At 49.6% G+C, this 14,465-nt stretch overlaps 1 protein-coding gene across 1 annotated transcript in view; it reads right to left on the bottom strand.

The window, feature by feature from the left end:
- PSIP1 (PC4 and SRSF1 interacting protein 1) overlaps positions 1-14,465 on the bottom strand; it is a 105,816-nt gene that overhangs the window by 58,819 nt on the left and 32,532 nt on the right. The window contains exons 6-7 of the mRNA XM_088472656.1: positions 8,094-8,195; positions 4,684-4,746 (exon numbers count right to left, since the gene is read on the bottom strand). Of these exons, the coding sequence (XP_088328782.1) occupies positions 4,684-4,746; positions 8,094-8,195 (165 nt within the window). The remainder of the gene's footprint in view (positions 1-4,683; positions 4,747-8,093; positions 8,196-14,465) is intronic.

The raw sequence follows: 14,465 nt of genomic DNA, 5'->3' as shown, positions 1-14,465 counted from the left end.
TAGTGACGTTGCAGGATAGCAAACCTCAGATACCGCTGGTGTGCCAGTGCTATGGGCACGTGGAGATAGGCGTCCTGGATATCCAGGGAGACCATGTAATCCCCGGGTTCCATCGCCAGAATGATGGAACATAACATTTCCATCCTGAACTTGGGAACTCTGAGGTACTTGTTCAGAGGCATCAAATTCAGGATAGGGCGATGAGAACCATTGGGCTTCTGTACCAGAAACAGAGTAGAATAGTACCCCATCCCACGTTGAGACTGCGGAACGGGAAAAATTACCCCTGCTTGTAGCAAGGATTGTGTAGACACCTGAATCTGGGAAGCTTTGGTGTTGTCCAGAGAAGGACTCGTGCAAAAAAACTGGTGGGGCGGCCTGATCCGAAAAGACAGGGCGTACCCCTGAGAGACTACTTCTCGAACCCAGGCATCCGTGGTGGTATTGTGCCAACACTGGGCGAATTGGAGAAGTCGGCCTCCCACTCTGAGATCCCCCAGAGGGAGACCCGTCCCATCAGGCAGCAGGTTTATCCTCCTGCTTGGAAGAAGGGCGCCGAGCACTCCAGGCTTGCTTCTTGGGTTTAGAGGCGGTCTTAGCCGCCGACTGCCTCGGGAAGGACTGACCTTTTGCCTTACCCTGAACCCGAAAGGTCGAGCTCCGGACCTTGGCAGGCGTTGCTGCTGAAGGGAGGAAAGCGGACTTGGATTTAGCCAGGGTATCCACTATTTTGTCCAAGTCCAGACCAAATAGCAATTCTCCATTGAAAGGTAAGGCCTCCAGGCCTTTCTTTGAATTGGAGTCCGCTCTCCAGGACCTTAGCCATAAGGATCGGCGGGCAGACACTGCTGCAGCCGATACTCGAGAGGTCAGCAGACTAGCATCCAAAGAGGCTTCTCCAATGTAGGAAGCAGCGTCTCTCATCTGTCCTAATAACGCCCTCTGGACATCCGGAGCGTCGTCCGGAAAGGTATCCTCTAATGCATTGGCCCAACCCTCAATGGCCTTGGGCCACCCAGGAAATGGCCATGGATGGTCGGGCCACTGCCCCTGAGAGGGAGTAAAAGGACTTTAAGAAAGTCAACTTTTCTGTCCGTGGGATCCTTCAGCGAGGATATAGACGGTAATGCCAAAATAGCGCTCCTTATTAAACGGGTGACGTGGGAATCCACCGCCGGTGGAGTTTCCCAGTTTTTACAATGTGCCTCAGGAAAAGGGTAATTAGAAGCCAACCGCTTCTGTGGTAGGAATCTCTTACTGGGCGCCTGTCAAGCCACCGCCATATGATCCGTCAACTGATCAGACAGGGGAAACACCGCAGAAGCCACCTTAGTTTTTTTGAAACTAGGATACTTCGACTTAGGAGCTGGTGCCTCATCCTCTATTAGGAGAATGGCTCTCACCGCCCTAACCAGCGCTCGCACATTAATGGACGACTTGGTATCCACTTCCTGGACCAATGTGTCCGAGTCAGTGTTATCATGAGGACCCCTCGGAGTCCGATACATGCGCCGCCTGCGCCATTAGTGTGCGTTTTGACGCCCTAGAAGGCATGTCATTCTGCAACATTGACTGAAAAGCCGAAGACGCGGCCGCCAAATTTTGTCCTGAGTTGTAGAGCATATCCACCCAGGGTGGAGGAGTCGCCACAGGGGCCTGAAAGGGCACCACAGACTGCTGCGTCACAGGGGAAGACTGTATATACACAGGTAACTCCACATAAGAACCAACAGACTGAGACCCGGGGGGGCTCCGCAATAATTGCGGGACACCCGGAGAATGGGGGACGGCCGGCTGGGGCAACGCCCTAGTAGGGACAGCAGTCGGGACTGACAGACGGTCCGCAATAGACACCAGCACCTGAGAAAACATCGCCCATGGTGGTTCCTGCGTCATAGGAGATTTTGATGGGCCAGGAACCACCTGGCACCGTCTACACAGGCCATCCTGTGACAAATCCTCCCTATCCACTCCTGCAGAATAGCGTCCGCAGGAGACCAACACCGGAGACACGGAGGGCTCAATCTCCTCGTCCGACATGACAAAATATATTACATAAATAAATATATCTGGCAACAGAGCCGAATCAAGCGCACTCACCAGTGTGCTAAACAACAGCCCACAATATGGTACTGTGTAGCACACAACTGTATGTGACTGACCTCACAAATACGTGATTTATATAGGTGAGATCTGTAGAAACGCCCCTCCCCCACACACCTGTAGGGTTTGTAGGAGAAGGAAAGGGATAGGTATAAGCCGACAGTAAGTAGAAATAAGCACAGACAGGCAGCACTAGCAGAAGTCACATACCATGCTGAGAAGATATACTCACTGCACCTTTCTACTACAATCAACCTCCCAGATTCAGTGTCTGGGAGGGCTATAGCGCTGTGTACACGGTCCTTCATCGGGGGAGAAGTACACAGTGGGACCGGTCCGCGTGCTCCCTGAGAGATCTGCGCTGCCACAGAAAATGGCCCCCAGAGACCTCAGAGGAGGAGTGGCCGAGTAACTGCAGCTCAGCGACGCCAGACTACTTGCTGAAAGGTGCGCTGAGCTGAGGGGAGGAGCCACTAAACAGGGAAGGCTTCCTCCCCTGGCTAGCTATTAACCCCTGGGTTGCCGGCACTGACGGGGTATTCCTCCACTGGAGGGGGAGCCCGCCGCCACCGCTAGCAGCCCCCGGTCTGTCCCCTAGAACTGGGGGCAAAGGATTGCATATAGAGTAAGACCCGCGAGCAGCCGCTAATCGGCGACTCGCGGCTTACCTTCCCCCCGGCGACTCCGGCAGCAGTCCAGGGAGGTACCCAGAGTCCGGCTAGTACGGACTCTGGCCTCCCGCTGCAATCCCCAGTGCGATACTGGAGTCACGGCGCCAGCGGGGAGTAAGAGCGGCAGTGTGGGTGTCTGTACAGACAGCCCTTCGCTGCCACGCTGGAGAGCCCCTGTTAAACATAAAAAACTTACAGGCTCACTTTTTTTTTTTTTTTTTTTAAATAAAAAGCTTTTGGGGGCTGCTCCTGCAGCCCCCCTGCACAGGGTGACCCGACTCCGGCCGGGCACCAACTCAAACTGAGGTACCTGTGGCTCGGGGGTGCGTTATAGAGGAGGATGGACCCAAGAGCATCCTGGGAGCAGCTAAAGCTTTAACTGTGTGGTGCCCGTGGATCCAGATCCAGCTATACCCCAAGGTCAACCCTGTGAACCCCCTATGTACCCTGAAGTAGAAACTAAGAAGGACAGCCCCGATTCAGAGCGAGCGCTCTGTCAGAGCGTCCGGCTCTGAATCAGGGCCTAAGTTTGCCAGAATTGCAGGGTGGACAAGGAGCAGCACTGCATGTATGCAATTGGGGGTTACCTCGATTGAAAGAGGGTAGGCTCCTCTTATAGAACACTTTGCCCTCTTAGTTATTTGCCCTATTAGTTATTCTTGTTTGGTGATCACATGACATTAGCACTCAACACTACAGTAAAATAAAATTTTTGTATAGAGGGAGGGATTCTATTCCCTAGAAATCCCCCATCATGTAACCTATAAAAACAGCAGTCCCCTCATTTAATGCAGCAGATTTTCTAGTTTTTTATTTGGTATATCCTGTTGGAATACCAGATTATTCCTTCACATTGTAAGCAACTACTTTAGGATGATGAAAAATATACAGTGTTCCCACTAGGCAGTTTTAGTAGGGTGCTGCATCCTGCCGTTTTGTAAATCCTAGAAGCGGGGGGATATAATGGCTTAGCCAGGGAGGCTGTCGGATCAGGAAGCCCTTGGTACCTTGCGCCTCTGCATGGGAAAAAGGAAAGCAGAGCAGTGTGTAATGGGTGAAATTGTTATGCTGGCAGCTTTCAGTGTTACAATGTGTGTGGGTATTTTACTGGCATTTATTGTACATTACTTGGTGGTCAGGGTTTTTCTTACACACTCTGCTCAATATCTGAGGGTGGTATGAGTGGAACTTAAAGGGCATGTGTATAATCAGAGGGGTACACAAGGGGCATGTGAGGTGGTCTGATGGGCATTGAAGGGACAGTTGGGGTTATCTGAGAGCATGTGGGGAAGTAAGAGGGGTATTAAAAGACATATGGGTGTAGACTTAAATATTACATATAATACTATGTTACACATTAGTGTCCACAATTAACACTCTATGCGACACAGCTGTAGCAAAGCATCAAAACCATTTGCACTTCAAAATTAAATGATGGCCTCCTCAGGGATTAACACCATGCAGGTTTTAGTATGACTTTGGTAAGAAAACCTGTGTGTAGAATCCTGCTTCTTGCGGGTTTGGAAAGAAAGCACACACATGTGCAAGTTCAATAAAACAAACACTTTTTATGCTATTTAAGGGGGATATTTTCCCATGTTCTAAATATATTGATTTTGGATATGATCATCTAAAAATAGGTTCAGGACAGTGGTGAGATAATAGTCAAAGATAAAAGGATTAGATAGTCAAGCTTCATCCTAAACCAGGACACTGTTATATAAAAATTATGGATAAATATAAATTCTGAAATACTAAAAACGAACAACTAGTTCAGCTAGATTAGTGACTTCATGTAGGAAAACTATATTAACAGAAACATTTAATAGAAGTGCTTTACTCCTGTATTGGACATATATTGTACAGAGATGGCATAAAGGAGACTGGGAATATAGAGAGTAGCTTTTACCTTTCTCTTTCTTCCTCTTCTACCTTTAACTACAACAGGAGGATCACTTGGAGCACTGGCATCCTGACAAGGAGCAAAATGTCCAATGTTAATAGGGAAAATTTGGATATCTATACATACTTATTTGCACATGACATGGATTATAACGCCTAACCTTTCCAGTGATTTATTTTCCATTCTAGGCTTGTATCTATAGCATTTTCAAAGAAGATATATCCTCATATTAAGTTAAGCTAAACATATTTCAGAAGTACTACACCTTCCCATCTACTGTATTTGGAATCCTATGTTCTGTGTGCTTGAATGCTGATGGCCATTGTTACCAAGTAGTACAACATTTTTGTGAGGTCAAAAAATAATGGGAGAAAAAACCACCCTAGAGCAACTCTGCAACTGAAAGACATGGAGAGCACACTCCTTAAAAAATATAGTGTAGGGCATCCTCTAAATAACCCCCCAAAATGAATTCATTCTTCAGTAGAATTGGCTGGCCAAAACTTGGGGAGGGACTGTTCCTGGTCACAACACTGGACCTCCACACGATTGAGTCAGGTCAAGAGATGATAGTACCACACTCAACAACAATTTATTATTTAATGCACACAATGGATCTTGCTGGGCATACTGTGTTTTTAATTTGCTTTTACTTTTTTCTAACACTTACCATCAAATTCTCTCTCTGTAGTTGAAGGGGGGACACAGACATCACTGATGGGCTTAAGCTCCTCCCACAGGAGGCAGGGCACACCCTCTGAAGCTAGGACAGGTGTTCTGAAAATAAGAGACACCCCTTGTATAAGAATAGGGACACATCCTGCAAGGACAAGGAAGGTGTCATAGATGAAGATAACCAGGAAATCCAAAAAGTTTCTGGATAACCCAAGGTTGGATTTGAAGGCCCCATTTAAGAATGGGCAGTGTTACCTGAAAATTCTCAAGCCTCTTCCTATATGTCATATCCTAGATAGAACTATAGACACACTGCAATGACAGGTAGGTGTCAAATTTAAGAAAAAAAAAAGTAGACGTTTGTCTGGTAAAAGACAGTATTGAAGGCAGGGTACAGTAGGTGTCACTTAATACAACCCTATTGCTACACTTAAATCTAGGCAACACAGATCCGTGTAGATGAGACTATGCACACACTGTGTAAGGGACAGGACTGATGCTGCATGGGACAAAGATAGATAACTACGATAAGAATCAGGTGACACCATATAAAAATGTTGGATGGGCACATGCCACTAAGAGCAGACTATTGAACCAATTACATAATGGATCATACTTTTGTTTCATTGAAGTAAATGTAGAGAAGATATGTATGCCATTCTGTAATGTATGCAGTCATGCTCCACTGCAAAAAGATCACTGTAACTGTGCTTGCTTCTTTGTGTGATACAGATGGATTACAAAGAATGAATAGAATAAACTTGTCTAGATAGAGCTTTCTTGTCCAGTTTCAAGTCACTGCATGGAGAAGGGCAATAGGACAACACAAAGCCCATGGATCACACAATATATCACAGAGAAAAACTGATCGAGTTGGTATCAATGGACATTATTTTGTGATCTGAGTTACCCTAAGGGAGTTATGCAAGCATGACGACACATGTTTAAGACTGTATTCCCAGACATCATGGGAAAAAGAACAAACAGGTATATGCAAGGTGATGTTCTTGGCACATAACTGGCTGAAACTATAATGTTACCAACCAGTGAGAGGTGTTCTAGGTACCAACTAGTTAAAAGAAATAAAGTCTACAATTATTACCAGCAAGGGAACACGAGCAGCCATATGTATAAGAAACTTGGCCAAGCATTGTTGGAGGTAGCTGCCAGGAGAGACAAATTGTGTCCAATCAGCAAATATAGCCAACATCTGATCCTATGGAGACACTGGAGTATGTAATGATCTGTTCCCATCAAGATGTCAATGCAACCAAAGCCTCCAGACTTAAGGAGCTTTCTGTAAGAAATCCCTCATGATGCCGGAGACTGGTCTTTTGAGCATGAAGATACATCAATTTTCAGTGGCCAGATACCCATAGTCGATGAGAATAGTGCTTTGACTTTGGGGGACAAGTAAATGACATGGCTTAAATAAAAAAGAAAAATCTGAAGTTATGCTCACAGGAAAAAAAAAAAACATGATCGAGGAGTGAATGTAACTGACTGGGTTATACTTCGGATATTCCAAACTTCTACCAGGCAAGGGAAAAGGTCTGTGTAGCCTTTATGAGAAGGCTAGTAGGGAAAACAACTGCCCTATGTGTTTCAGTATGAAACACACTGACTAGTAAAATGACAACACCATGTGTTCAGATGCCACCAGGAAGTGCATGCAGCATGCAGGCTCTGAATTTTAGGAGGCACTTACACTAGGCTGATGAGGAATATACCATCAAATCTCAAGAGGATCTGGAAAATGTAGCAATTGAGGCTTCAGTCTTCAAGATTTTGTGAGTGAACATCAATATTGGGGGGTGGAGGCAGTATGCAGTTAATGCTCCTTGCAGTACCTATGCAGCAATCAATCTACTATAACACTATAGTATCTGTGTTGTAACAGTATATGACATTGTTGAGAGAACCTAAGGTGTATTGAAACTACCCACAGCAAGTGAAGTATTTTAGTAATATCTCCCACACTTCCAGGCAGCCGTGTGCTTCAAGCACAAGTAAAAAAAAAAGTCTGTAAAGGAAGATGATCCTACAACATGTGTAGACAGTGAAGGAAGAGGTTGGTTCCCACATAAAACATTAGGCGTGTCTCAAACTACAAGTTTCCTTTGCTTAAGGCACTACAACAACTAACCCTGCTCTTGGATGAAGAGAAGGGCTTTTTTTTCTTGTTTAAGAACCCTTCATAATGTGGGTGGTACTTACCCCCCATTAGTAATGTCTGTGTCCCTATTCGGCTAAATGAGACATTAAGGTGACATTTTTGCTAAATTTTACGTTAATTACATTTTATGATTCATTTGAGGATATTTTAGAAACTTGCATACCAAACTATATGCAGAGGATTTATTAAATAGTGAGGGATATTTTTGTATTAAATCAAGTTTATTCAACAGCTGTTCAAAACAAGGATGTTACCCAAAACATTGTGTTCTTTGTGTTCTATTAGTCTGTCCTACCAGCCTTTGTTCCATGAGACTGAGGTGTTTTATTTGTGGCCCTCACTTTCCCTGGCAACCTCCTCGTCGCTAATCTACATTTTATTTTTATAGTATTCTCCCTATAAGTACTGAGTCTGATGCACAGACGTGGCATACTGCATGTTAATAATGAACAATACAGACTGATTATTTTAATTATACTTTGTAACATGGACAGAGTATTATGTATTCGACTACAAAAAAAAGAAAAATAAGTAAAATGTATGCTTGGTACAATGTAAGACTCACCTCACTGGCAGGATGATCACTGATGTCCTCTTTTGAGATATTCAGATCTTTTTCTGGAGATCCAAGTCCGCTAGAAGATGTATCCGAGTGTTTGCTTGAAATCTGATATTTTACAAGTGAGGTTTTAAGATTGTTAATTTCACATTTTAATTTACACAAATTAAACATTAAGATGTTTATTTAAAAAATAAAAATTTTCAAGGTTTTACAGCCTTATCATACGAATATATTTTTTTGTGCCAGCAAGAGAGGGTTACAGCAGTGGTTCCCAAACTGTGTGCCGCAGTACCCTGGGGTGCCTCGGGACACTTGCAGGGGTGCCTCAGGTTGGTGGTCCAGCACAAAAATATGAGATATGGTAAGAACTTACCCTTGTTATCTCTATTTCTACGAAGTCCATAGGGTTCCACAGGATACCTTGGGGTATAGGTGTGACGTCAGTCGCAGGGCACCAAAGAGTTAAGCTTTCAGCCTCCCAGGATGCACTAGGTCCCCCTCCTATACCCCGCCCCCGGGCCAAGGCACCTCAGTTAGTTACCAAGCCATAGGCCGGAGGAGGAGAAGGAAGAGAGAGAACAAAGATCTGGACACATACAAGAATCACATTCTCACCAGAGGGAGACGGAAAACCGGTGACCAGAGCAAAGCCCATCTGCAGCACAGGTGCGACAGGGCGGGAGTCCTGTGGAACCCTATGGACTTCGTAGAAATAGAGATAACAAGGGTAAGTTCTTACCATATCTCATATTTTCTACTTCAGGGTCCATAGGGTATCCACAGGATACCTTGGGGATGTCCCAAAGCAGTATCCTTTAAGGGTGGGGACGCTCCTGTGCAGAAAGGAGAATCCGCCGCCCGAAGGAAGCATCCTGAGAGGCGAAGGTGTCAAACCTGTAATACCTCACGAAGGTATGGACAGAAGACCACGTAGCAGCCTTGCAGATCTGAACTGCCGAGGCACCACGTCGAGCTGCCCACGAAGGACCCACAGACCTAGTGGAATGAGCCTTCAGAGAAGGAGGGACCGGTAGGCCTTCATGAAGATAAGCTTCAGAAATAGCCATACGGATCCAGGCTGCCAAAGTTTGCTTTGAAGCAGGCCAACCCTTTTTACGGAAGCCAAAGAGGACAAACAAAGCGTCCGACTTCCTAAACGAAGAAGTGCGGTCAACATAAGTCCTTAAGGCCCGCACAACATCCAATGAGGCCTCACCCACGGAAAGACCCGGTGAGTTAAAGGCCGGAACAACTATTTCCTCGTTAATATGAAACTGGGAAATAACTTTGGGAAGAAACTCGGGCCGAGTGCGGAGCACTGCCCTGTTCCCATAAAAAACCAAGAAAGGGGGTCTACAAGAAAGAGCCCCTAACTCAGAAACACGTCTGGCCGAAGCAATAGCCAGAAGGAAAACAGTCTTAGCTGTTAGCCATTTAAGATCCACTGAGCCCAGTGGTTCAAACGGCGGTCCTTGGAGAGCCCTCAGGACCACAGCCAAATCCCAAGGCGCCACAGGTGGAACAAAGGGCGGCTGAATGCGGAGAACACCCTGCATAAAGGTGCGCACATCCGGGATTGTAGCAATCCTACGGTGAAACCAGACAGATAGGGCCGAAACCTGTACCTTCAAAGAAGCAAGGCGAAGCCCATGATCTAGTCCCGCTTGCAGGAAGGCGAGAATCCGAGACAGACGAAACTCCCGCGGTGCATAACCTCTCGGTCGACACCACTGGAAGAACGTATGCCACACGCGATGGTATATCCTCGCGGAAGACGGTTTCCGAGCTCGTAACATGGTACGCACCACAGAGCTGGAAAACCCCCGGGACCTCAGCATGGCCGTCTCAACAGCCACGCCGTCAAAGACAGCCGAGTCAGGTCCGGGTGAAGGCAAGGACCCTGAGACAGAAGGTCCGGTCGTAGCGGCAACCGCAGAGGAATGTCCACGGACAGACCCTGAAGGTCTGAGAACCAGTGCCGTCTGGGCCACGCGGGAGCTATCAACAGGAGCGTCCCTCCTTCCTGTTTGAATTTCCGGATTACCCGTGGAAGAAGGGAGACCGGAGGGAACAGGTATGCGAACCGGAACGTCCACCGGACGGACAGAGCATCCACCAGAGACGCCCCTTTGTCTCTTGTGCGAGACCCGTACACCGGCAACTTGTTGTTGTGCCGGGACGCCATGAGGTCGATTTCTGGAAGACCCCACCTGTCCACCAGTAGTTGAAAAACGTCCGGGTGCAGGGACCATTCCCCCGGATGAACGTCCTGGCGACTTAGAAAGTCCGCCTCCCAATTGAGCACTCCCGGGATGAAGACCGCTGATATGGCCGGAAGATTGCGCTCCGCCCAAACCAGGATCCGAGAGACCTCTACGAGAGCCGCCCGACTGCGAGTTCCTCCTTGCCTGTTTATGTAGGCCACGGTGGTAGCGTTGTCCGACTGGACCTGCACCGGGCGACCCTGGAGAAACCGCTGTGCCTGCTGGAGAGCATTGAAGACCGCACGGAGTTCCAAGATATTTATTGGAAGCTCCGCTTCTGTCGGCGTCCACCTGCCCTGGAACAAGTGTGGACCCGAAACTGCTCCCCAGCCCCGAAGACTGGCGTCCGTTGTCAACAGGACCCAATTTGGAACCCAGAACGGACGTCCCTTGTTGAGGTGGGTCGTCTGTAACCACCACGTAAGGGACAGGCGAACCTCCTGGGTGAGCACAATCGTCTGGGACTTCAGAGACTGAGTCAGCCCGTTCCACTTGGACAGGATCAGGTGCTGCAGAGGTCTGGAGTGAAACTGGGCGTATTCCACCATGTCGAACACCGACACCATGGAGCCCAGTAACCTCATCGCCGAGTGTAAGGACACCCGGCGGCTGTGCAGACAACTGCGCACCCTTGACTGTAAAGCAGAGATCTTGTCCTCCGTCACGAAGATCCTTTGCTGTCCCGAGTCCAATAAGGCTCCAAGATGCAGAATCCTCCGAGACGGGATTAGAGTGGACTTCTGCCAGTTGATTAGCCAGCCGTGCCGTTGCAGCAGTGCAATGGTCAGGTCCAAGTGGCGTAACAGGAGCTCTGGAGATCCTGCCACCAATAACAGGTCGTCCAAATACGGCAACATGCGGACTCCCTGCAGCCGCAGAGAAGCCGCCATGACCGCCATCACCTTGGTGAAAACACGTGGTGCTGTTGCCAGGCCAAAAGGTAACGCCCGAAACTGGAAGTGGTCGCTGCTGATTGCAAACCTGAGGAACTGTTGATGGCGCCAAAGAATAGGGACATGCAGGTAAGCGTCCTGTATGTCCAATGACACCAAGTAGTCCCCAGGTTCCAGCGCCAGAATGATGGACCGTAGGGTCTCCATCCGAAACTTCGGGACCCGCAAAGACTTGTTGAGTGCTTTGAGGTTGAGTATCGGACGATATGACCCATTGGGTTTCTGTACCAAAAATAGATTTGAATAGAAACCCTGGCCCCTCTGGGAGAATGGAACCGCCACTATAACTCCAGCCTGGAGCATAGTGTGCAATACCTTCCGCAGCTCCGTAGCCTTGTTCCGGTCTGATGGGAGACCCGTGGTGAAGAAGCGAGCCGGGGGTCTGTGCCGGAAGGAGAGGGCGTATCCGTGGGAAACCACCTCCAGAACCCAAGTGTCTGTCGTAGTGGTCGACCAACACTGGGCGAACTGTAGCAGGCGGCCTCCCACCCTGGGATCCCCCAAAGGGAGGCCCGGACCGTCAGGCCGCAGGCTTGTCATCTGGCTTGGGGGCCGGACGTCTGGTACTCCATGCCTGCTTCCGGGGCTTGACCGATTTCTTAGGGCCAGCCTGTCGAGGAAACGACTGTGGTTTGGGCCTGCCCTGGGCCCTAGATGACCGAAAGGACGATGGTCCCGAACCAGAAGGAGCAGCGGCCGACGGGAGACAGGCAGATTTGGCTGCCGCCAGCGTGGCCACAATCTTATCCAGATCCGGACCGAAGAGAACTTCTCCGGTAAACGGCAACGCTTCCAGACCTTTCTTGGAATCTGCGTCCGCCTTCCAGGATCGCAGCCACAAGGTGCGACGAGCAGCTACCGCTGCTGAAGAAATTCTAGACACCAGAGTACTAATGTCTAGAGCCGCCTCGTTGATGTAGGTGGCCGAATCACGGAGATTGCCAATCAACTCCGCCTGATCGGCCGGACAGTCGGATTCAAAAGAAGCCTCTAATGAATCCGCCCAGCGCTCCCTCGCTCTGGCAACCCAGCAAATGGCCATAGCCGGCCGTGCTGCCCCCCCTGCAAGGGAATAAGCGGACTTCAGGCAGATTTCTACCTTGCGGTCCGTAGCATCCTTAAGGGAGGACATGGATGGCATCGGCAATGTGGCACTACGGACAAGACGGGTCACGTGAGAATCCACCTGTGGAGGGGATTCCCACTTAGCAAAATAATTATCCGCGAACGGATAAGCCACCGCCAGGCGTCTCTGCGGCTGGTATCTTTTGCCAGGTTGTTTCCACGCCTCCTCTAAATGGTCCACCAACTGACCCGAAAGAGGAAAGACTGTGGCATCGCCCTTCACATCTTTGAAAAAGGCATACTTAGATTTAGCCGCTGGGGGAACTTCGTCCTCAATCACCAAGGCTGTGCGGACCGCCCGAATAAGTCCAGGAATATATACTTTGGACTTAGCATCAGCGTCCTTAGTATGGAGAGGTTCCTGATCGTAAGGATCTAGAATCTCCCCATCATCAGACGTCCCTTCGTCATCCTCATAAGGAGCGGACAGAGACGCCACCGGCCTTTTATGAGACCGCATCACAGACTCCCCTTGCAACACATCCGACAAGTGCTGTACAGAACTTGTCAGGGAGTTAACCCACGCTGGCTCCTGAGAACCCGGGAGCGGGGAAATAGGGAGACTGTGGGGTACCACCAATTGTCGTGGGAACCCCTGCATGGGTGACGACACCACAGACTGCTGGGACAAACCCATCGGAGTAAACGCGGGCTGCGGAGCTAACTGGCCCACTAAAGCTGTTAACGCCTGAGCGAAACAAGCCCAGGGCGGCTCCTGTACCGGTGCTGTAACCGTAATAGGCCGCGCCATGGACAAACACTGCCGGCAAAGGCCCTCCGCGCTACCCTCCCCCTCCGCTAACGGTACTTTGCACGTGGTACACTGTAGCCGGAGGGGAAAATCACTTTCAGACATGATGGCACCACGTATGTGACCTCTCTCACCAATTAAGTATTAAATAGGCGAGAGACCACCCTGCAGCACCGCACCGCAAGGGCTTTAGCAGAAAGAACAGGGACAGTAATAAAGCTGACAGTTTAGAGAAGAAAAGATTACAGGCAGCAGCGCTAGCACAGTCACATACAATGCAGAAAAATAACAATTCCTGCACTAACAGCGCTGATCACTCAACTACACAGACACAGGGCCTGGTAGGACACAGCGCTGCATACACAGACCTGACCACAGCGGAGGAGAGGTATGCGGGGGGACCCAGACCACGATGCTTCCGTCCAGCGCTTCCAGCAGCGTTCACCATGCGTTCTGGAGAAGATGGCCGCCGAGGAGCAGAGAGGAGGCTGGCCTGGGGGAGGAGCGCTGCCACTGGACCAGTCGGCAGCATGCAGAGAGGGCTGTGTGCAGCGGGGGAGGCGCCGGCTGTGAGACAGGGAAGGCGCGCTCCCCTGGCATGCATTTAACCCCTGGGACGCCGCAGCGCTACCGCTCTGCTGCGGTCCGCTGTCCCAGGGGGTAGTGGAAGCGCAGGTTGGTCGCCTGGCTCCACGCTGCAGCCAGTCCCCAGGGAGCCCCCTGCCTGGGGACTTAGGACCATGTGATCAGCGGGGACCCACCGCGGGACCCCGCTGCTTACCTCTGTCCCCCTTGAATCCGGCCATGGTCCGGAGCATCTGGGGTCACCGCTAGCTGTGACCCCAGACGCCCACCAGCATCCCCGGATCAGTACCGGCGTTCTGGTACCGGCGGGGTGTAGGGAAGACAGCATGGACGTCAGGACTGACTGTCCATGCTGTTCATCCAGATGTGCAGCCACAGCTGCATGAAGAATAAGCTTCAGGGGCTCTTCTAGCCCCCACTCCAACAGGTGCACCCGACTCCGGCCGGGCACCAAACTAAACTGAGGTGCCTTGGCCCGGGGGCGGGGTATAGGAGGGGGACCTAGTGCATCCTGGGAGGCTGAAAGCTTAACTCTTTGGTGCCCTGCGACTGACGTCACACCTATACCCCAAGGTATCCTGTGGATACCCTATGGACCCTGAAGTAGAAATCAAATTATTCATGGTCAATGTAAAGTAAATATGTGGGCAAACAGAAGCACAAACCTGTCACCCACTACATAACTGAACCTAAGGAT

Source organism: Taudactylus pleione, unplaced genomic scaffold (genome assembly GCF_031769625.1).
Source record: "Taudactylus pleione unplaced genomic scaffold, aTauple2 ptg000127l, whole genome shotgun sequence".
NCBI lineage: Eukaryota > Metazoa > Chordata > Amphibia > Anura > Myobatrachidae > Taudactylus > Taudactylus pleione.
This window is presented reverse-complemented; position numbering and strand designations above follow the sequence as displayed.